This window comes from Canis lupus, chromosome 33 (genome assembly GCF_011100685.1).
Source record: "Canis lupus familiaris isolate Mischka breed German Shepherd chromosome 33, alternate assembly UU_Cfam_GSD_1.0, whole genome shotgun sequence".
Lineage (NCBI taxonomy): Eukaryota > Metazoa > Chordata > Mammalia > Carnivora > Canidae > Canis > Canis lupus.
In genome coordinates this window covers 5,057,421-5,079,505 of record NC_049254.1, presented here as the reverse complement: position 1 = coordinate 5,079,505, position 22,085 = coordinate 5,057,421, and the positions used below count along the sequence as shown (strand labels likewise).

The window sequence follows — 22,085 nt, the reverse complement described above, 5'->3', positions numbered from 1 at the left end:
CCAACGGGAATCTTCTCTGGGACCGGTATGTGAATTTTCACAGAGGAGAATGCTTTCATTCTCCTGAGGTTGCTAAGCTGGAATGCTGAGCCCTGGAGCATAAAGAATACAACAAAGAGGACATCTGCAGTAGGAGAAAATGAGATCAATGGACCTAGGGAAGCACTCAGAAAACCCTGCAGGCTCCCTGGGATTCAGCATTGCTACCTTCTTAGTCCCATGAACGAATTTTTTTTTTTTTTTAATATTTACTTGTTTGGTTTGAGTTTCTGTCATTTCTAATCAAAAAAGCACTAATACAGTATGCATGCTTTTTTTGTAATATATTTAAAAAATATGTTCCATTCACAGTATTGTTTCTATTTTTTAAAAAAAGAAGGTGTGAGGACTATCCTTGAGGAATGACCTATGCTACTTGGGGGCAGGGCCAGCACTTGGAATATCAGAACTTCATCTCCTCATCTACACAGTGGCCTCCTTGGGAGCAGGAACTGGGTTTTCTAGGTCTCTATCCTGGCCCACATGCACACCTGGCCCAGTGACTGGCACATGTTTAATAAGTTACCGCTCAATAGCTAAGCAGATGGCACCCGCTCTTATGTGTGTTAGGCCTTTCATGGACTAGTCTTGTATACTCTTTCCTCAAATGTACAATACCACTGACCTTTGGGAAACTCATTATATTATTCACTAAAACAGAGTCTACAAACTCAGAATTGTTCATTGTAATAAAATACGCCATGGTCTACAGAAGAGAGAGGGACTATTTCATAAAAAATGATCTGAAATTTCCTAAACTCATTTAAAATCATCAAACATGTTAACATTCTGTGTTTAAGCCCACAGCTAAGTCAAACTCACCAAAATGTAGTAAAAATATATTCAAACAGAACATAGTCAGATTTTTATTGTCCAAAATATTACTTTCCTTATTTAAAATGCACCTTGGCAAACAAGAGACTCTACTTTGACCAAACGAATGAGAAATGCAGAACAAATAGGGAATAACCAGTATTTGAAGAGGAGCAGCTGGGAAAGTTTTGATTAAGCTATTTCTGCTTCCAAACAGAAATTCTGGTTACAGGATCTGTCACAGATATGCTAGCTTCCAATGTGTTAAGCTAAACAGAATTTCAACTCTTTACAGCAGCAGTAAAAATAGTCACAAGATACATGGAAGATTTTAGCTCTTACCACTTTCCTCTGGTCTTGTATTGATCTGAGGACCTCAAAGAGCTTAAATGCCTCCCCCACCCATGACTTTTTGTTCTCCTATTTTTGGATCCTTGCTTGAATACCGTTTGGTAACCACCTAAAGACTATGAAAATCACCAGCTTCGTTCCTACCTGGTCCTCAAAAAAAAAAAAAAAAAAAAAAAAAAAATCAAGCTCTGGATGGAAGGGGCATTCAGGGTCAGCCCTGTGCTGTTGGCACTGGCAATCCTGAACAAAAGAGAATGGCTTTCATGCCGGGAGTCTGTTCCCGGCTACAGCAGCTTCTTCTGGTCCCAGATATAGTCTCTGTGGCCAAATGAGGTTTAATAGACAGAATCATTCTCTAAATGGTCATCTTGGCCACAGATCATCAATATACGTGGCCAGAATGGCTGGGTAAGCTGTTGGGCAAGATCCGGGAAGGGAAGGGGTTGGCAACAGATTCTGGAACTCTCTGGGCAACAATTAGGTATGATTTACATGGTAGTCTATGTTGGAAATCACACACTTGGACACGCTGCCCTCAGACGCTGCTTTCCTAAAAAAAAAAAAAAAAAAAAAAAATCTGTCTTGTGGTGTGCTATCTGCTCTGCTCTATGGAAGTCCTATCTCCTTTTTGTCACCTCCAGAGAGACTCGGGAGTGCCCTAGATTTCAGAAAAGAACTGGAATCATTCCTCTGCTGACACAAGCATGATCATTTCTCCAGAGGTGATAAAAATCTTAGCTTATTATTGTCGAAAGGTATATTAAAAATCATCTAACCTAGTCCTTTTATTATTTTTATTGGTCATGAGGATGAGGCACTATTAAAATTAAGTGACTTTCATGGTTGAATTATAGTCTACATCATGATGGCTGTGGTTACTAAACTGGTGGTACAGTGTACCCTCGCTGGTAAGATGAGAACCCAGGAGGCAGGGGAAATAATGGAACTTCTCTTTATATATATCTCATCCTACAATAAGAAAGATTATTTATAGGGGCACCTGGGTGGCTTAGTCAGTTGAGCACCTGCCTTTGGCTCAGGTCATGATCTTAGGGTCATGGGATTGGTCATGGGATTGGGCCCCACCGTGGGTTCCCTCCTCAGGGAGCAGCCTGCTTCCCCCTCTCCCTCTGCCTGCTGCTCCCTTTGCTCATGCTCTCTAACAAATAAATAAATAAATAAAATCTTTAAAAAATATTTACAAATGTTTAATAAGATAACCAATTATGACTTTTATGACCACGTAGAAATGACTTTTATGAATGTGTATATAGCCAAATACACGTCTATGATGTACTCAAAATCAACCCCCTACCATTTTTCGCCCTCTTTTCACCCAAAGCAGTGATTATCATGTTGCATACTGTATCTTTTACTTCTTTACTTTGTTTATAGTCTGTCTCCCCTCTGCTGGAGTGTGAGCTCCATGAGGGCAAGATATCATGGCCCTAAGTGGGGAGCTACATGGACTGTAAACCAAACCACCAAGAAAGAAGCAGTTATTTCCTCTTCTCTTCTCCTTGCCCATATCTTATTTTAGAAGCCTATTAGTGCATCTTCTAAGATCACTGTCAAATCACTTACTATATGATTCTATGGAAATCATATTGCTTTTGTATGCCTCAGCTTCACAAGCAAGTTGGACTTGCGCTGGACTAGACAATCTTTTGGTTCTTTCCAGGTATAACATTTGTTCTCTGTTCTATTTAGTTCCTAGAACAGAGAAGGCACCCAATAAATATTTTTAAATGATTAAATGAATATGTTAGTACAGTAGTACTGGTACATAACGTGCAAAGAAATATGCATATATTTCTGACATAGCTGTGGATGCTCAAGGTCTTTTTACTGGTAAGGGTAAATTATTTATAATGTTTGGAGCCTATGAGTTAGGCATTTTATATTTGAAGTCCACCAGGGGAACTGGTTAAAGGGTTAAATGGGGTACTAACGAAGGAGGGCACTTGAAGTGAAGGCTCTTCTATGCAGTGAAGTCTGTAACTCTTTGGGAAAAGGATTTTTTATTCTGGAGATTTGTTTGAATGGCCTATTTTAGTCAAGAGAAAGTAGGACAAGTAGGCAGGCATTATTTTGGGCTTATAGTAGAGCAGGAACTATGGTGACTGAACCCAGGGCTTCCATTACCTTGGATAACAGGTTTAAAAAAATAAGCCCTTTTAGGGATTAATGGGGCAAATTTCTGTTTCTGAGATTCAACTTTAAAAGGGGCTGGAGAGGCAGTCACAAGTTGTCTCAAACAAGGCCCTGTGGCAGGAAAGAGCAATGAGGTCCTTCAAATAAACTTCCCTGAAGAATAGTAGAATCTAGGCAAATGAGCTGGATCCAGAAGTCTAAGTTTTGGAATTAGATGTAGAGGTTTCAGGTTATGGAGTACTCTATACTTAAGGGCAGATGCTCTGCATGACCTAGCCTCATGGGATCTGTGTTTTGATGATGTGCTTTGGAGAACAATGATTGAATAGTGTTTATGACCTCAAACCTGCCGCCACATAGGTTTCTAGACAGGGCATTCTCCACAGAATTCTCAACAGGCCCCCATACAACTGAGCGGGATTCAGCTTCAAAGGTAACACTGTGTGCCAGGGAGAAACAACAGCCATGGTGAACTAACCAAAGCCCAGTCTTCTCTATTCCTGGTTATAAACTTTATTTGCTACTTGAAGTCCTTTAGATACTTGGATACAGCTTGAGGCTGGGATGGAATAATGAATGAGGTGTGAGGTACGGAGAGACTGCCCAGGCAATGGACTGGAAAAAAGCAAAAAGAAATTTGAAAATAGTTTTACTCAGAGTGGTTAGGGATTTTCTATGGTTAAATTATCTTTTTTGTTTTGTTTTTAAACCTGTGAACATTCAGAATCACATTAGAGGTGATTTCCCATTAACATTGTTTCCGAAACCATTATGTACTTTGAGGAAGACACGTGAGTGGACAAAGTCCAAGTTCTGAGATGAGAAAGCATGAAATTAAAACACAGTTTCAGTTCTGGCAGCATACGGATTTGCATTGTCAGGGTACTTACATTTTCTGGCTACTTGTTATCTTTTGGAGGTCATGGAGATCAAATGGTTGTTAACTTTCCTGTTGTATAACGTTATTAATCACCAAAGTAATTTTTATAGGTAAAATAGAAACGAAAGAAATTGCATAAAGGATCCCATATCTCCAAAGAACCATACCGAATGTCATAAGTGCCTAAGAGCACTTGCTTTTTTTTCTTCTAAGTAATATTTAGTTTAAATTAATTTGTTCTTTACAGTGGTGCATTACATTGCCCTCAGGAAGAAAGGAAAGGTAAACATTATGCTTGGCTTTTTGTTACTTGTAGGTCAAGACTTGCAATAGCACAGCCATGCTGCATTAGAGCAATGTGGGTAGGAGTCTCAGACGTAAGGGGTGCATCAGGTATTCACATGACAAAGCCCATCAGCTGGCAGCCCTAGGACACCCAGGATAGCTCAGAGTGAAAGGTTAGTTAGCTTCTCTAACTCAGCCACAGACCCTGAACAGCTCTCAGGGAGATAAGGGCTAATCTGGGTGAGACCAAAGACGTATTTACTCCTCCAGTGCTAATGTGTTTCTACTCACAAAAATGGCAATTTGACTATTGGTGGCACTTACATCTTGGTTAGACATTTCCCAATAAGGTCTCTCTCCATAGGACATGACCTCCCACATGACAATGCCATAGCTCCAAGCGTCGCTTGCTGAGGAGAATTTTCTGTAGGCAATAGCTTCTGGGGCTGTCCACCTTATGGGGATTTTTCCACCCTGGAAAACAAATTGGGAGATTTCTCAGGGGGCTCACAAGCGTATTAAAAAATGAAGCAGCAGTCCGGTTAAATAACTTTTGTTAGAAGGCTCTAAACAGTGCACGATAGCATGGGCATTTTAAATAAAACTAAGAGAACCAGAGTAATGTTAAATGTCAGATATTTTTTCCTATAATAATCATTCAGTGTAAACAACTTTAATGGGAAATAAGTCACACTTCAGGACTACTTTATTTCATTCACTGGAGAAATTTATTTTCACTTTAGATTCACACAAACTATCACGCCATTTGAAGAAAGTTCTGGGTTATAGAACATTAAATACCATTCAACATTCATTAAACATTGTATTATGTGTGTAAATAATAACGATAATAAGTTCTCACTTAATTGAAGATAAATGGTTAAATACAGGACTGAGACATTCCCTGCCATTCAATGTTTATCAAAACTTTCCTTCTTTCCTTTTTATCTATGATCACATTCATTTTGAACTTAAAAATCCTTTCATATTATATAAGAGCACCTGAGAAGGATTAATTTTTCTTCAGAACCCTTGAGGCTGATTTATATTCTTGCTCTTCAGTGTTCAAGTCCACATTCGAGCGGACTAGAGAGATGAACCTGCGTGAATTTAGATTGCTCAGGCATTTAAGTCCGCTGATTGTGTCGCACTTATTTTTTTTTAATCAACATTCATTACACTGTATGTCCCGAAACACTGCAGAAGTCCCTTTTATACGGTAATGACAAGAATGAAACCATCCATCCGTTGGATTTACAGTCTGGGATCTCGATCTCGGCGGCGGGGCAGGGCGAGCGCAGCCGGAGGGCAGGCCCGCGCGGCGCCACCAGGGGGCGGACGAGGACAGGCGCCCCCGCGCTCCCCGACTCCCGCCGGTGGGGTGTGTCCTCGGGCCCACGGCGGCTGCGGGAGGCACCCGGCGCGTTCCTTGGCCCTTGAGGAAGTGGGTCTGACCCCTTCGTTTATCTTATTTTTTTTAGTTTTATTTGTTTATTCACGAGAGACACAGAGAGAGAGAGACAGAGGCCAAGACAAGGGAGCAGCAGCTCCTGCGGGACCCGGGTCACGCCCGGAGAACCACTGAGCCCCGCGGCCCGTCTGACACCCTTAAAGGTCAAGCCATTAATCGAGTAAACACAACTTTTCTTTTTTCTTTTTCTTTTCTTTTCTTTTTTTTAAGTAATCTAAGCATTTACTTGAAGAGAAAACCGACTCATCCGAACTGGGAATAATTGGGTTTCACGAGGCAAATGAGAGCATTAATGGAATCTTCATTTTAAGGACCTGTGGCAAGAACCTTGGGGATAAATACCTTGAATTCAATCCCCTGATTTTACAGGCGAGCGACTGAATCCAGGGTTTAGAGGTTTAGGGATTCCTCTCCACATTATTAAATACATTATGTCTATTAATGTTATAATTATTGATATAAAGCTGCAAATACTTCACCGTGGGGGAAAAGCTGGGCCCAACGAAGTTTACTATTTTGACACTGAGCACGTATGGCCATATATCATAGCAGTATCGTGGGAGGAAGCCAGAAGTCGGACGTCTGGGGCGTTCACGCTCCATGACAGTACCAAATTAAGGCCAGGAAATTTAAATTTACCAAGTTGGTGATAGTAGTTTAAGAAGGTGATGGGTGGGGAAAGAACACGGTATTGCAAGAGGAGGGTTCATTTCTAAGCCCAGAGTAGAGTGGCCAGATAAAATATAGGACCCACGCTTAGGTTAGGATTTCAGGTAAATGACATACTTTTTTTTTTTTTTTTAAGTCTAAGTATGTCCCCATAAAGGAATATACTTTGTGTGTGTGTCAGTATGTCCCAAATATTGCATGAGACACTTACACTAAAAAGAAATTCACTGTTTATCTGCAATTCAAATTTAATTGGGCATCCTCTATTTTTATTTACTAAACCAAGCAACTCTATCACATGACATTTAAAAAAATCACAAATGGAAATATTATAAATAATCCAACACAACATTAAACTAGTATTCTGAAAAACAACAACAACTAGTTGGTATTCATTTCCGGAAGGGACAAGGACACTCTAACTTGTTTCTGTGCACCAGGACTACAACAGCCTCTTTTTTTTTTTAACAGCCTCTCTTTTAGGGCATGTTTGTGGCTAAAGCACCTTGGTCTTGTGGCTCTGCATTTTGAAGTCCCTAAATCAGGCTCTGGTTTGTTTCAAATATGGAAGCCACACTTCCAGAGAATACAGACCAAATCTGTAGAGTTGACTTCAGAACAGATCCAAGAGCAGCAGTCTCCTTTGACATTTCTGACTCTGGGATCTTTCTCTGTCTCTCTGGCAAACAATGCATATGAGTGTGAACTGCTAATCTGCTGGAACTGTGCCTTTGCTAGATCTTTGTGAGTTCTATCAAGACAGGCTAAAACATGTAGCAAAGGTGCATTCACTTATCAATGATATCTCATATAAATGATTCACATGTAAATTTGTATTTCACATAAGTTGATACCACATGTAAACAATAACTTTTCCCCTTTCTAAGATTCAATTTTTTTTTCCTTCGAGAAGATATTACAGAAAATTTGATTAATAGCATTGCTATCTTTTATGGACCGATTTGTGTTTCCTCAAAATTCGTATTTTGAGGCCCTAAGCCCCAGTGTGACTGTATTTGGTGACAGGGCCTTTTTAAGAGGTCATCAAAGTTACATGAGGTCATAATGGCGGGCCCTACTCCAATAAGGCTGCTGTCCTTGTAAAATGAAGAGACACCAGACGTGTACAGGTACAGAGTAAAGGCACATGTGAGGACGCAGCGAGAAGATGGACATCTGCAAGCCAAGGAGAGGCTGGTCAGGAGAAGCCAAAACTGCCAGCACTCAGATTTCAGATGTCCACTCTACAGAACTGTGAAAGACAAGTTTTTATTGCTGGAGCCACCCAGTCTCTGGTATTTTGTTATGGCAGCCCTAGCAGACTAGCACCACCCTTATAAAAAAAAAAAAATGTTTTTCCTAGGATGTACCACATTGCAAAGTGGACCGTAAATCTTTATTTCAAATTCTATTCCAAGTGTCATCTTGAAATGGGAAGTGTGAGCTAGAATAAATCTTAAAGATGAAAAATTGTCACAGTAGTTTTAATGTAGGAGATATAATTCTAATTAATAAAAATGCATGGTAACACGAACTTGACCGTATGAACAGACTTCGATAATTCTGAGCATATATGGGATGGAGATAAGGAAGCTTTTGATTTTTTTTTTTTTTTTTTTTTTTTTAGTGGGAAGATATAGACTGAATTATAGTTGATCTCTTAAGTGCAAGATTAGGCTAAAAGAAAGAGGTCCTTATGATCTCCACACAGTCTCTATCCCCTTTCCTTAGAGGAAACACAGATGCTTAGTCTTTTTCCTTTTTTTTTTTTTTTTTTTAAATTGAATGGACCAACAATCATTTGTGGCTTAATCTCAGCTACTTATTTTGCCTGTGATCCTGAATCATAGAGGTGGTGCACTTAGTGACCTTTTTCTCAAAGCTTTAATTACCAGATGTGTGTTTTAGGTTTCAGGAATGAACAAAGAGTACTTTAGGTTTCAAATCACAATCCCCGGAACATTACATGTTGCTTTACCATATGTTTATGAGGAAAAAAAAAAGTTACCAATGATGCTAATCAAAATGACCGAAAGTAACTCAAAAGACTTCTTGCTTCTTGGCACTTCTCTTGTGCGGCAACAAAGGGGGGAACAACCAGTAAGGAAGCCAGCTGCATCTGGATGGCTACTGAAAAGACTGTTAGCAGCCTCTTTTTCCTGTTTTTAAGTCCTACTCAGAGCTTGTTGTCTAAAGTGGGGTCGCAGCAGAAAAAGTGCTGAAGAAGCCCTCAGGAACCCTGTGTACCTGGAAACCCTCCAGCCCCTGAGGGGAGGTGCATTATTGTCATATTTAACATCTGAGGTTTAGAACCTGAGCCTCTAATCTTCAGTGGGGGAGACAATCAATTGAAACACACTAAGGTTACAGAGGCTTAATACTGAAACGAAAAAAAAAAAAAACTTCCACTGAGAAATAAGAACACTTAAGTCTTTCTCCATTTCTCGTTCACTGGATTCGATGGTTCTCTTACAGGCAAATGGTTTGAAAAGACAACCATCTGCCTCTGGACTTTTTCTTTTTTCCCTGATTTATCTCTGTGGTACCCAGACTTCAAGGGATAGAAGAATTGCACTACAGAAAACGTATATACCATGCATAAAGATCAATTTAAGAAGTTTCTAGTGACAATTTTAACTAAATATTTTTTATGAGCTGCAAATTCTAAATGGAGTGAAACTCTTCTACAATCCCTTGTGTGACCTGGCCTAGTCTGAACTCTGAGTCTTATATTTCAGATATGAAAGATGAGGGATTTGAATTAAGGATCATAAAATAATAAACTACAGTGAGTTTTAATATTTGCCTACAGTTTCTCGGCTCCCATTAAATTGAGTAGACAGGCCATAGGAGTTGGTGCCTGGTCCATGTAAATAGGTGGCCTGGTGACCAACAGTAGAGAAGACAAGCACGCTCTTGTTTCACATCCCAGGCTAATAAGAAATGGTCACAGTAATCATCCTGAGCAGTAAGGAAGAGTTAAAATGACTTCATCCCTTTTAGTTTAAGAAGGCAACGGTATGAAAATATGTATTAGAAAGACATGAAGCTGTGAGAGACTCTTAACTCTAGGAAACAAACTGAGGGTCGCTGGAGGGGAGGGGGTAGCAGGGGTGAAGGAGGGCACACAATGTGATGGGCACCTGGTGTTGTACGCAACTGGTGGAGGGTTGAAAACCACATCTGAAACTAATGATGAACTATGTATGCTGGTAAACTGAATCTAAATGAAAAAATAATAATAAAAAAAAAAGATATGAACCCAGCACGTTGACTTTTTCTCCTTTTTTTGCTTTTGACTCTTAATGGGTTAAAATACACCTACCTAATGAACAAACACTGGTTATTTGGAAAACTCCTTATGTGGACACTTACTGATGTCTGATGAAAGAGGCGTTAGGTTTACTGAGAGATCATTTTATAGTAAGATTTCTCGTCAGTGGGATGATGTGTGGCAGTGCTGGTGTGGCTGGTGGAGGAATCAGCACTCTGAGATCTGCCCTAATTCAGCCTGGGGCCCTGTCAAGTCAGAGTGAGCCTCAGAGATTCTCACATGCTAGTTACAGACGACCCTCCCTCCGGGGGGGGGGGTATTCTTCTTTCTGTTGTGAATTACTGATCCTGAGAGGTAAGCCCATCCCTGAGCACCTGTATCTAGTTTGTGTCCCTGAATTGACAAATCATAATATTATCGTGCATGATTATATTATATTGTGTGAACCTTTTAAAAGCTCATCCCCACCCCCTCTCAGAGGCCTATTTACTTCCCTTCTTCACTGAAGTCTGCTGACCTGGGGCAGCTTTGGCACTGCGTGAAGGTTTATCCTTATCTGAAATATGAGGATAATGTCTGTCCTTCTCTGAAGAAAGAGTGAGGACTATGACAGAACGAATTCATTCTGTAGTCACATGGGAGAAATCTGCTTCTAGATCCCTAGATAACATTAGTAGGTGGATTAAATGAGATTGTATACATGAAGTGCTACTTAGCTGCCACCATATGGGAGGCACCCAGTAAATGTTACTTGTCTCCTCAATTTACGCCCTTAAAATGTCTTTTTTGTTTTTTTTTTCAGACCCGCTTGGCAACTCCAGCCCGTATCAGCATCCCAGTTTTCTCCTCTAGAGTCACTAGCCCGCCCCCTACAGTGATCTTCTCACAGAAAAGCTTTGAGGAGCCAGAGGCAACAAATGGATTGTCGGTAGACAAGCTCTGAGTCAGTTCCTATAATTCAGACTCGTCTTGTCCAGGTTGAGGAAATCTGTCTGCTTTGGTGCAGCGAGTTCTGTTCTATGCCTACCTTCCTGCCATGGCACGACCAGCGCCCTCCCGAGACCGAAGACATTATTTCACACATCTGCTTCTCTCGTGAGTATAACAGAAGAATGAAGAATGTTCGTCTGTCATCCAAGAACATTATCTGTGGTTAGATGCTGGCAGCCAGATTTCTGCCTACAGCTGGATCTGCCTGATAATGATTCTCCAAGTAAATCCTGCCTTTCCCTGAGTGTTTCTCTTCTCTTCGTTGGTGGGGTTTGATACAGTGGGTAAGTTACAAACTTCCCCTCCTCACTAATAATGCACCCAAAGAAACACACACACACACGCGCGCGTTTGCACCAGCATCATGTGGTTTGTAGATGCCAGGTTGAGACGCTCTGGCTGCAAGCAGAAGATTCTTTTTGCGTAGTATTCTAACAATATAAGTCACTGGTTATTAACCAATTTTTATAGGCTGATAAGGGCTGTGGAAATTTATGGTCAGTAGCATTGTCTTAGGCCACTAACATGAAACAACCACATTTACACCTTTATATAAGACAAAGGTGTCCTCACAGTTGTTTCTCATTCCAGGCTTTCACTCCTTGTGCCAAGGACCTTTGTGTAGGTGTTCCCTGAGGTCTCGCAGGGTTTTGGATGTTACTGACTCCATAGCTGACCAGCTGTTTGGCTTTGGGCTGAAATGGGCCTACAGGTAAAGCTTTCTATGGCTAAGTTTTTTGTTTTTTGTTTTTCTTTTTTCCCTCGTGTCTCTAAATGCCATAAAACAGGGTGTGGGCTCTCCAGAGTAGCATTGCTCCACTCCACTATCTCGCTGAATCTTCCTCAAACACACTTGCCCTATTTCCATTTTCCTCCTGGCTCCTGTGGGCATTGCTGTTCCCTTCCCCGACTGGAACTTCAACCCAACCTCCCTGTTCTGATTATGAAATGAACAATGATCTACTTTGGAAATTTACTTAGACTCTATTTTTCATAAAGAACAGGACCAGATGAGAAACAATTCCAAATAAACATGAAGAGCTAACTCACCAGCTTTGTTTTCTACTCTCTAAAAAACATCCCTGACCACGGGAGGAAAGACTTTCTGGTTCTTGTCTCCTCACATTATCTACCTGGAAATACACTACATTTTTATTCATTGTCTAAATGCATCAACGGCTCCGTGAATGCTAATTTTTTGTTCCTGTAATAAAACGGTGCTTATCGTGCTATTCAAAGCCTCAAGAATTAGAATCCTTTTCACCTGCTTCCTCTTAAATTGCTCCTGAAAATAATTCATTGCCACCTATTTCTCAGTGCTTCCTTTCGATGGGAACCTAGGTGCTACATCATTAAGTGAATAACACTGTTCTGGGGGACATCTGTTAAATTACATTTTCTATGCCATCCTACACGGCAGGATGAAGTAGGATACAATGTTACTGTAATGAGCTAGAATCAAACATATACATTATTATGAGGATTGCCATTGTGTCTGAGTGCAGACAACTTAAACACCACTGACCACCGTAGAGGTAATTTTTTTTTCTCTTCAAAACAACCTATCATTCATTATAGTTTTGTGAATACACTGTACGGTGAGGTCCAAAGGGGAGAGCGGATACTAATTGAGTGAAAAATCCTATTCCTACCCTTCCTGGGGTAGGTATAGTGTAGCACTTTACCCTATATCTTTCTCCACTTGTCCCCCACTCTTAGTTTTTTCTTTTTAATCCCACTATACGGAAGACTAGCTACAGCTCTGCTCTCTCCTAAGTGCGTTTTAACAAAGTTTTCTTAAGCTTCTCATCTATACTTTTTATGGCAAAGACCTATGAACACAGAAGAAACAGTTCTAAAAAATGCACCATGGGTAGTAAAAGATTACTTGGGGCCATTGATACTGAGATATTTGATCATTAAATGCTAATATGATATATAACACAATAACACAAATGTCTACAAGGCATTTTTATCTGAATGGCCTCAAATGTATACCACTAAAGAGTGAATACTTTGCTCTCTTATCAGGTTGCCCTGTAAGAATAATACTAACAACAAGCATTAATCCTTATGCCATCTATCTACTTCCATAATCCAATGCTATGTATTTGCGGAAAAATTCAGATCCTGTCGTCATTAGGGAAGGAGACTACATAAAATAAGAAATGTCTACTTAAGAAAAAAGATTTCATTTACTTATTTGACAGAAAGATAGAGCTAGCACAAGCAGGGGTGTGGCAGAGGGAGAGGGAGAAGCAGACTCCCCAGTGAGCAGGGAGCATGATGAGGGGCTCAATCCCAGGATCACGACCTCAGCCGACTGAGACACCAGGCATCCCAGGTATGTCTATTTTTATGAGTATTATTTAAAACTCTTGTTTGAAAACAAATATTCAAAAGACAGAGAAAGTGTACAGGACTCGGGGGCATACACAGTGATTTTCATAAACCTGAGGGTGTTTACCTTGGAAGAAGAATGTGCACTATTGGGAGAGAAAGCGACTGTGCAACCCAATGTGTGGCTGCCAATCCCTATTGTGTGTGTGTGTGTGATCTTGGACAAATTACAGTCTCTGTAAATTGAGGGGTAATGGTTAGATGGTACAATCTTGCAGCTCCTGTGAAGGTTTAACATTCTATGTTTCGTTAGGACGCCAACACCCTAGTGAGTTAAAGCAGAAGGAACAACCACCACTTCTGTCTTAGGAAACACAGATCAAAAGGGTCAGTGCTGAGCTCAAGTTGCCTCCTGCATCATTATTACGCCCACAGGCACTTTATACATTAAATCAGACTCTGTGACAGACCCACAGTGCTGTGACCAGATGTATCTGAGAAGCATGTCCTCTCTTGCAGCTGTCTCATCAAGGGCTGTGATACATCAGATAGAGCAGCACTGTGACCTCAAATTACCCATTGTCAAAAAGGCGAGCTCTGAGTGTACGGCCGAGGAGGGGAGACAAGATGACATAATGACATCTTTAGAGGCAGCCTGTTTGGGGCCAGCCACTCAACAGAGGAGAGGCACAATCTTCCGAAAAACTGAGGAAGCATTACTCTATGGAAAGGACGGGGCTCAGGAGCTCACATCCAAAGGCCGGTAAGAACTTGAGAAGAGTCTAGAAGTACCTGGACTTGGAAATACCAAAAAAAAAAAAAAAAAAAAAAAAAAAAAAAAAAAAGGTTTATACAGATCAATCTATTTAGAAACTAGACTTTGTTGGAAAGAATTATTAAAATGTTAGTATTCTGAAGAAGTTTGAAATTTGTGATAAACTGAATACCATACGGAGGACAGTTTTCTTCTATCCTCAGTATCTTAGTTGAGGAAATCTGCACCGTCAAACCTCTGTTCATTATTCCAGCGTGGGATGCTGTCTTGTTAACGTTTTCTTTAGCTCCTTTTTGGTTCATGACTAAACTGATTGCTCCTCTTACGCCTGCCCATGATACCCACTGTCGGCCTCGCTTGTTTGGCACCTAGGATCATGTACCTTCTATGTACTATTACCTAGCTCTTTAAAATGTGGATGTACTGTCTCCCCATAAAGGTTATAAAAGGTCTTGGAGGCCTTTGATTCTTCTTTGTAATCTACTTTACGGCATTTAGCATGGTGCTATGAGTATAATAGAATTTAACAATTATTTGCTGAGGGGATGACTGGATGAGATGAATTAGGCAAATGATGTAAAATGAAAAAGCTCCGTCTCAGAACCATACTGTTTAAGTGGAATTCAAATCTCACTTTTTAGCTTCTTCTTAGTCATCATTATGGACTTAGTTAATGATAAGGAAAAGATGAAAGGGAAATTTCCCAATCTGAATCTTCAGTTTAAAAAAGGCCTTCTCCAGAAAGGCACTGAAGGTCACTGGTGGGCTTTCCTTTACTCATTTATTCATTTTCTTATTCTTTTTTTCAGTCAAACATCTTATTTTAAACACATCTCATGTGCCAGATACTTGAGTCACAAAGACATCCTCCTTGTCCTAAGGGGGATAATGTTACAGGAGAGACATTGATGTAAACAAATAATGGGAGTGCAGTGGGTCAGGGCTCTAACAGAAGTCTCTATCTAACTAGATACACCTGACACCAAAGCAGAGGAGGATCAGCTGTTTGGGATGGCCATGGGAAGAAGCAGAAAGATGACACAACAGAGGTAGGTTATAGGGAGAGTTTAAAAGAAATGTAGGAGTTTGACCAGTGAGACAGAAAGGCCAGGGCATCTCTTCAGAGAGAACAGAGTTCAAAGGCACAGGATTTTATAATTTGGGATGCATCTGTCACAATTTCTGTATGCAAAATTGTATACACTTGGGTTTGACAGATTTTTTTTTCACTCCAATTTTGTTGTGGCTTAAAGCTCTGAATCACGTGGTAAAAATGGTGTAAATAAGTTCTTTTAATTTTATAAATATAAGGAGATGCCAGGGATCCTAAACCTCTCTTTTGACCTTTTATATTGGATGTCTAATAAAAACATTAAATTAATTTTATTTCTTGCAGAATCACCTGCAACGAGAGTGTGCAATTGTGCATCATACCAGGCAGGTTGAAAGGTCTAATTTTACTTGCATAACATATTCACTGTTTTACAGCAGATTTTCCCAGTGAATAAATTTTGGAGAAGCAATGCTTGTAAAATAAGCTTCCAGCTTGTTTTGCTCAGACTTTAAGTGTATCACTTCGGTTCTGAAGCCTTGTTCATTGCGGACAGCAGATGGCTCTGGAGGACATATCTGAAATGCTGAGTGACGGAATCTGGATGTATTTGGCTGCAGACAGAACGAAGAAAGGCACGATCTCTATCATCTTCAAATATCACAAGCCAATGGCAAAGTTTTAAATAAAAGAGGGCCTATCAAAAACAAACAAACAAAAAAAAAACAAAAAAAAAAAAAAGAGGGCCTATCTAGTTATGGGGTGGGGTATTTTAAGAGATCAACCTGCATTTCTATGAGTCCTTTCCATTTTTACCTTGGATGTCTTCTGGCTCTTTCTTATGTTACTCAATCTGTTCTTTGTCTTTTGTTCATTACTATTCTGTTTTCTCTTCCTCTGTTCTTGCTCCTAAGCATTTGCTGTATGTACAGAATGTAAGTTCCCCGAGGGAGAGATTTGTGTTCTTGGTTCTTTGCTGTTTTCTCAGAGCTTAGAAACGAGTCTGAGCATTACAGGTACTCAATATTAGTCACAGGAGTGTTGGAGATGTGGCGTAAGATCATGACAGTACTTATCATCTAATGGATGATAACGACATGTAATAAATGATGCTCTGAAATGTGATAGGTGCCAAGAGAGAGGAGAGTCAGGGAAGGCTTCCAAGAGAAAATATGATGTCTAGGCTTGGACCTTACAGGAGATTGGAGTTAAGCAAATAAAAGAGGTGTGAGGAAGGAAGAGATCAGGGATGGGGGGTAGGAAAAGCTGGTCTAGGTGGAAAGAACAGGTACAAAAGAGAGCACCACAGATTTAGAGGTATCAACAGAAGTTGCATTTGAAGAATAGGGTGGGAGAGACAGGCTAGAGAAACAAAGAGGGCAGGCAGGATCATGAAGGGCTTCCTAATGCCTGTACAGAATTCGGACCTATTCGGACATTTTCTCCTAATAGAAATGGCAATGGAAAACCACTGAAAGGCTTCAAGCAACTGATAAAGTCAGGGGGTTTCCTATTTTTTTAAGAATCACTTTGGCTGCATTGTAGGCTGCTGATAGGGGACTAGGAGACAAAAAGAGGGAAGAGGAGCAGCAGGAAAATCTCGTTAACATCTAGGGAATTAGTAATATTTAATAATTCTGTAATAGTCACACATGGCACATTTTATACACTAAAAACATTTCAATTCCTCTGATTACAGATTTGCCATATTCCAGAGAAGAATGGGATGACATTTATTCTGCTCAACCTATCTGGCATGGACAGTTCAAATCAATCACGTAAACAAAGTTAAAGGAGGAATATTCAAGAACTAATTTTGGAAAATTCTCAAGAACTTTCATGCAGTATGGAAGCATAATTTACATACATGTTACATTTATGTATTAGAACATATCCTTTAAGGACCTTCTAATTAGACTAGAAATATTTCTTATAATATTTAAAATTAATAATGCTATGTTTAAAAAACTTTATACCTTCTCCCATTTAATCCATAATAATTTTTGTGATTTATTACATATTAAATTTATAGTTTAAGTAGTTTACCTAGAGGGGAAGGACAAGGGTTCAATTCTTTTTTTTCTCTCTCTTGCTTTCTCACATATATATGTGTAGTGGGTAGAAGGAAAATTCACTCAGAAAGGTTTTTTTACTATTGTCATTTATGAAATTCTATAAGATCAATTTTTTGTTGCCCCCCCCCCGAAAACAATTTTTCTCAGGAAAAAGGACTTCATATGGGCTCAATATTATAACCCAGAGTATTTAACCCAAGGTCAAGTTATTGAAGCAATTCAGGGCAACAAAAACAGCAGTTCTGCTTGCCATAAGCTTTATCCATTATTTAAACACAAAAGAAGATAATTTATTTAATTGCGTTTTTGAGATGGTGCTTTTCATCTACATCTCGAGTCTGACATTTATTATATTTTGTTTTGTTTTTTGGTTTACTGGTGATTTTAAAGCCAGTGTTGGCTGGAAAGCTTTATGTGATGTGCAAGTTGCTATGTATTCGGTTCTGCTTGTCATATTATAGCTCTAAGTAAAACATCTTTCACAGCATTAAACTTGTTCTCATATCTTTCTGGTAAACAAAACTGAACTTAAAGCAGAGCCCAGAGAATTCAGGATGAAAAAAAAATCTATTTGAAGAAAAATACCTGAGATGTTAAACCCAACATACTATTTAACAAATAACATTCTAATTTTCAGGAAAGCTCCTTTTCGTTTGAGGATGGCTATGTATGCTTATATTTTTCATTTACAACATGAGTTTGGTCATTTCCAACTAGTCTTGGGTAGACATTTGCTAACCGTCCACAACCAGAACCATTTGGCTCAGTTTTACATTATTGACAGGCTCTCCCCAAATGGCTTTTTTTTTTTTTTTTTCTGGAATCTAGAGGAAGTTTCATGTCAGCGTTGTACTGCATTAGCGTGGCTGTCAGCAACGCTTCCCCAGGGCCAACTGCTTTCTGCCTGACTTCAGCCAGTGCTGTCAATCTTTCACTTTCATGAACCCTAAAATGATCCCACCCTCCCTCTCCTGTATCTCTTTTCAAGGAAAGATTAACTCTCATAATTTAAGGAAAAGAGACATACTTAGTACAGTGAGTGCTCGTGTTGTGGATGACAAAATCGGGATGCTAGCCTAAACTGTATTAAACTTGGATTTCTCACTTAAGATTTTTGTTTGAATAGAAAATCCTAGACACTTTAACAGTTCACTCCGTTAAATAATGAAGTTCACGATAGAACCTCTAAAATAATGTTATTCAAGCAACCCATCCATGGGAGTTGAAGCTAGAATAATTTACATGCCACCTCCTAAAAGTATAACTACTGCGATGATAAGAAAAATAAGGATAAACTTGGTTTTTTATTTTTAAAGATTTTATTTATTCATGAGAGACACACACACACAGAGAGAGAGAGAGAGAGAGGCAGAGACACAGGCAGAGGGAGAAGCAGGCTCCATGCAGGGAGCCCAATGTGGGACTCAATTCTGGGTCTCCAGGATCATGCCCTGGGCCGAAGGCAGGTGCTAAACCGTTGAGCCACCAGGGCTGCCCAGGATTAACTTGTTGTGTCCATTATAGGACAGAAAAATGCTAAAAATTAATCATTTTTAGGCATATAATAAAAACTATCGCATTTAAAATAAATGGCAAAAGCCTACTTCTTAAAGTGTCTCTCTTTCCTTAATACTTATAAGTCAGGGTTCTTATGGTTTAAATTTTTGCTGAAACACTTGCTGCAACTTGGAAGCATTGTATTCCTAAGAAAATTCAAAACTCCACACTTTTATCCCTTTTTCTAAATGCTCATCCCTTTTGATGCAATAGTTTCCAAAAGTATTATGGAATTTAAACATTGCATCCATTTTTTTTTAAATAAAACTTTCTTATTTTGTCCATTGGGAACTTCTAGTAAGTAATAATAAAAAAAAAAATCTTCATTAGTATTTGCCTTGTACCAAATCACCTCAGCAGTAAAGGAGAAAAAGTTCTTCCTCTATTCTAATTCACTGATCTTCACAAAGGTTGAAAGATAATAAAATATCTGATAAAAATGCATAGCTTTGACCCTTAAAATCTGTGTAAGTGAAAGGGGAGTGAATATTTCTGAATGCTAAAATCTGTACTACAATCATATTTTCCTGGCAGCCTGATTTAAAGGAGCTCCATGTGACAGTCAAGTTATACTAGCCTTGACAGTACAACCGGGTGAAAAAGATTCAGATCTGTTTTTATATTTAATTGGAGTGTCAGGGTCAGACTGTCACAGCAGGATACTTTTGCCGGTTGTCAGAGGGCTACCTTTGAGAACACTGAATTAGAAATGCAGATGGCTGACATTATTTTCAACTTGGCACCCAATTTATAAATTTGGGAAAATAGGTAGGTGCCTCTATACATTATTTCTATTGCCTATGGTTTAAGAAACTGATTGCATTACACTAGATGGAGGATAGAAAGGGAGAAGGAAAGATTCCACGTGAATGTGAATGTCAAAAAATACAAATGATGCTGTACAACAGTCTAGAAGGTAGGTAACCATTATTGGATAAATTCAAATAGTAATGTTAAATCAGAATGAAAATTATATATATGCATACATATATGTACACACACATATACATTCCATGATCATGAGAAACATTTTCAAGTAGAGATATATTAGACTACTGAAGTCAACAAATTATAGAATGTGTCTTGCTAGTCTGAAATATGTATTAAATCTCAGATATAAATGCTTAGTGTATGTTTGCTGAAAGAATATAGTTGCCTGTTAGTGTGCTCTAATTCAGGAAAGTGGCCTGGCCATTTAATGTGACTCTCTGCCCTCCACAGTCCTCTGATCACCCCAAGAAGGAATACCCAGCCATCACAGGTCTCCTAGGCGGTTTCTTAGGCTCAGGGGCTGCCACTACCCCTCAACAGGGAGCCCGTAACACTGCAAGGCTCAAAACTGAATAAGCCTTGTGGATGGTTGAGATCAATCCCTGTCCACTTATGTGTAGATATTTGTCCAGCACCGTTCTAGCTCATAGGTCTCATCAGAATAAAGTAATACTGGGATTTTTTATTCTAAAGTCTAGAATTATGTCTAGCACAGATTGCTTACCTTCTTGGCCTTCCACTCACTATCTGCTGCCAAATATTGGGAGGCTATGTTTCACCCACCAGCAGGGAGATCTTCTTCTTCACCATCTGACGCAACCCACCTGCTTCCTGGTCTTTGGCCTATGACATAGTCTATGTAAGGTTTCCTAATATTTTACTCCTTCCTCGTGCCTTTTCCACTCGTCTTCCTGCCCTGTCAGGCCTGCTCTGGCCTACCGCTGACAGAACGCTGGCTCTGAGTACCACCTGTTGTCAGAATCCTATTTCTAAAAATGCAATGATTGTGGTTGGATTAAAATATGCAGTATTGAATATTTGTGATATGGAAGGACATTTTATATATATAATATACATACGGCTGTGAGTTATTGTGTGCGTATGTGTGCATACGCCCCTCTTCTGCCCTCGGTAGCCTACACCCTAGATGCTGCCATGCCTTAAACAGGAGAGGCTCTCTCTCCGTGGCCTTGACCTGCGACTCTGCTCATCTAAGCTAACGTTCATTTCCTGGACGTCATACAAACATTAAAGAAGGTGCCGGTTTCTACTGGCCTTGCCGGCCTCCTGGAGCGTCCCCCTGGGTGCTGACCGGCCCCGGCCCTGGGAAGGCCGAGCTCGCCTCCACTCGTGAAGGTCCACCCGCTGCGGGCTCAGCGGTGAAGCCCGTCGCTCCCGGACTCGGGGTCTGCGCTGGGAATGGGAGGATCGGCCTCTCATGTGGCCGTGGGGGGCCCACTCGGCTGGGAAGCAGGGGAATCAGCTCACAATCCAGCACACGCTGGCCCCCGGGGCACAGGGCACGGGTCTCCCACGGCCCGCCCGGAGAGGATGGCAGGGTTCCTGGGCCCACGTCCCGGCGCCGCGTGGCGGCCAGCGAGGAGGCGGCAAGGACAGTAACAAGTTGTTGGCATCGCTTTCCATTCCTCCTTGCCTCGCTTCCATTCCCCACCGGCCTAGATGCCCTGCTTTTGTGCCTCCCAAATAAAGCTTCACCATTTGAAATTCTTTTCTGAGACTGTTTTCTGAGACAGTTGCCACAGAATCAATATTTCTGCCTCCCTTGAAAATTGAGGGTATTTATTCTAGTCATATGCAAGTTTTAGACAAAATATATTTAGTTAAATGCTTATCCCAACACGTGTTCTAGAAAATGGTTGCATAAGAGAAATAGAGGCAAAAAGGAATTAATTTCCATATGTTTTCTAGATAATTTTTTGTCTTTTTGTGAGATACCTTTTTTTTTTAATCCCCCCCTCTAGGCCTTGTATTCTTGCTGAGTTAAGTTTTAACTTCTGTGTTGGATTTGGAAATTGCATACCAGGATCTTTTTTTGCGTATCCTATATTTCTCTATTTACTATCTGGGGCAGTAAAGTGCAGAGAGGTTAAAAGCACAGGCCCTTGGTCACACTGCATAGGTCCACATCCTGCCTCTGTTCCTCAGGAGCTCTGTACCTTCTGGCAATTTTGCTTACCTCACCTCATCTCCACTTTCTTACCTGGGAAGAGGAGATAATCTCAGCATTTTACGGGGCTGTTTGTGCATTAAAGAACAGAATGCATCTACAATGTGTGCAACAGGGCTAAGCTCATATGAGAGTCATCATTAGTGTTATTTCTTTTTATATTTAGTCTCTGTGCTAAGCATTACAGAATATACTCGTGACAAAACTGTTATTTAAAAATGGGAAGCAATGTGTGATCCCTGCTATGTATTTATCTGTATCAGTAGGGATGGTGTTGTAGCATTTGTTCCCCATTGTAAGAATCTGCTGGGAGCAGGGGGGATAAACTTGTTCTCCACTGGAACACTCTCAAGTATACACTCCTGAAATTTACTTTCCTATGTACATGTGGATGTTCTCCTC

The 22,085-nt window shown here is 40.1% G+C and overlaps 1 protein-coding gene and 1 long non-coding RNA gene across 31 annotated transcripts in view; one reads left to right on the top strand and one right to left on the bottom strand.

Annotated features, from left to right (window-relative positions):
• LOC119867305 overlaps positions 1-15,727 on the top strand; it is a 55,182-nt gene extending 39,455 nt beyond the window's left edge. For 8 of the 15 annotated variants that reach the window (XR_005383140.1, XR_005383141.1, XR_005383142.1 and 5 more), the window contains 5 exons: positions 10,739-11,210; positions 11,518-11,638; positions 13,786-14,029; positions 15,012-15,090; positions 15,530-15,727. This is a non-coding gene — a long non-coding RNA (uncharacterized LOC119867305). Of the gene's footprint in view, positions 1-3,717; positions 3,791-6,112; positions 6,154-7,764; positions 7,958-10,738; positions 11,211-11,517; positions 11,639-13,785; positions 14,030-15,011; positions 15,091-15,437; positions 15,483-15,529 lie in introns of those variants that run through there. The other 7 variants (XR_005383147.1, XR_005383148.1, XR_005383149.1 and 4 more) reach the window with 7 other exon arrangements.
• Positions 1-22,085, bottom strand: part of EPHA6 (EPH receptor A6) — an 872,069-nt gene that overhangs the window by 28,060 nt on the left and 821,924 nt on the right. For 13 of the 16 annotated variants that reach the window (XM_038582514.1, XM_038582517.1, XM_038582521.1 and 10 more), the window contains one exon: positions 4,847-4,996. In XM_038582514.1, the coding sequence (XP_038438442.1) occupies positions 4,847-4,996 (150 nt within the window). Of the gene's footprint in view, positions 1-2,787; positions 2,917-2,987; positions 3,973-4,846; positions 4,997-22,085 lie in introns of those variants that run through there. The other 3 variants (XR_005383133.1, XM_038582525.1, XM_038582528.1) reach the window with 3 other exon arrangements.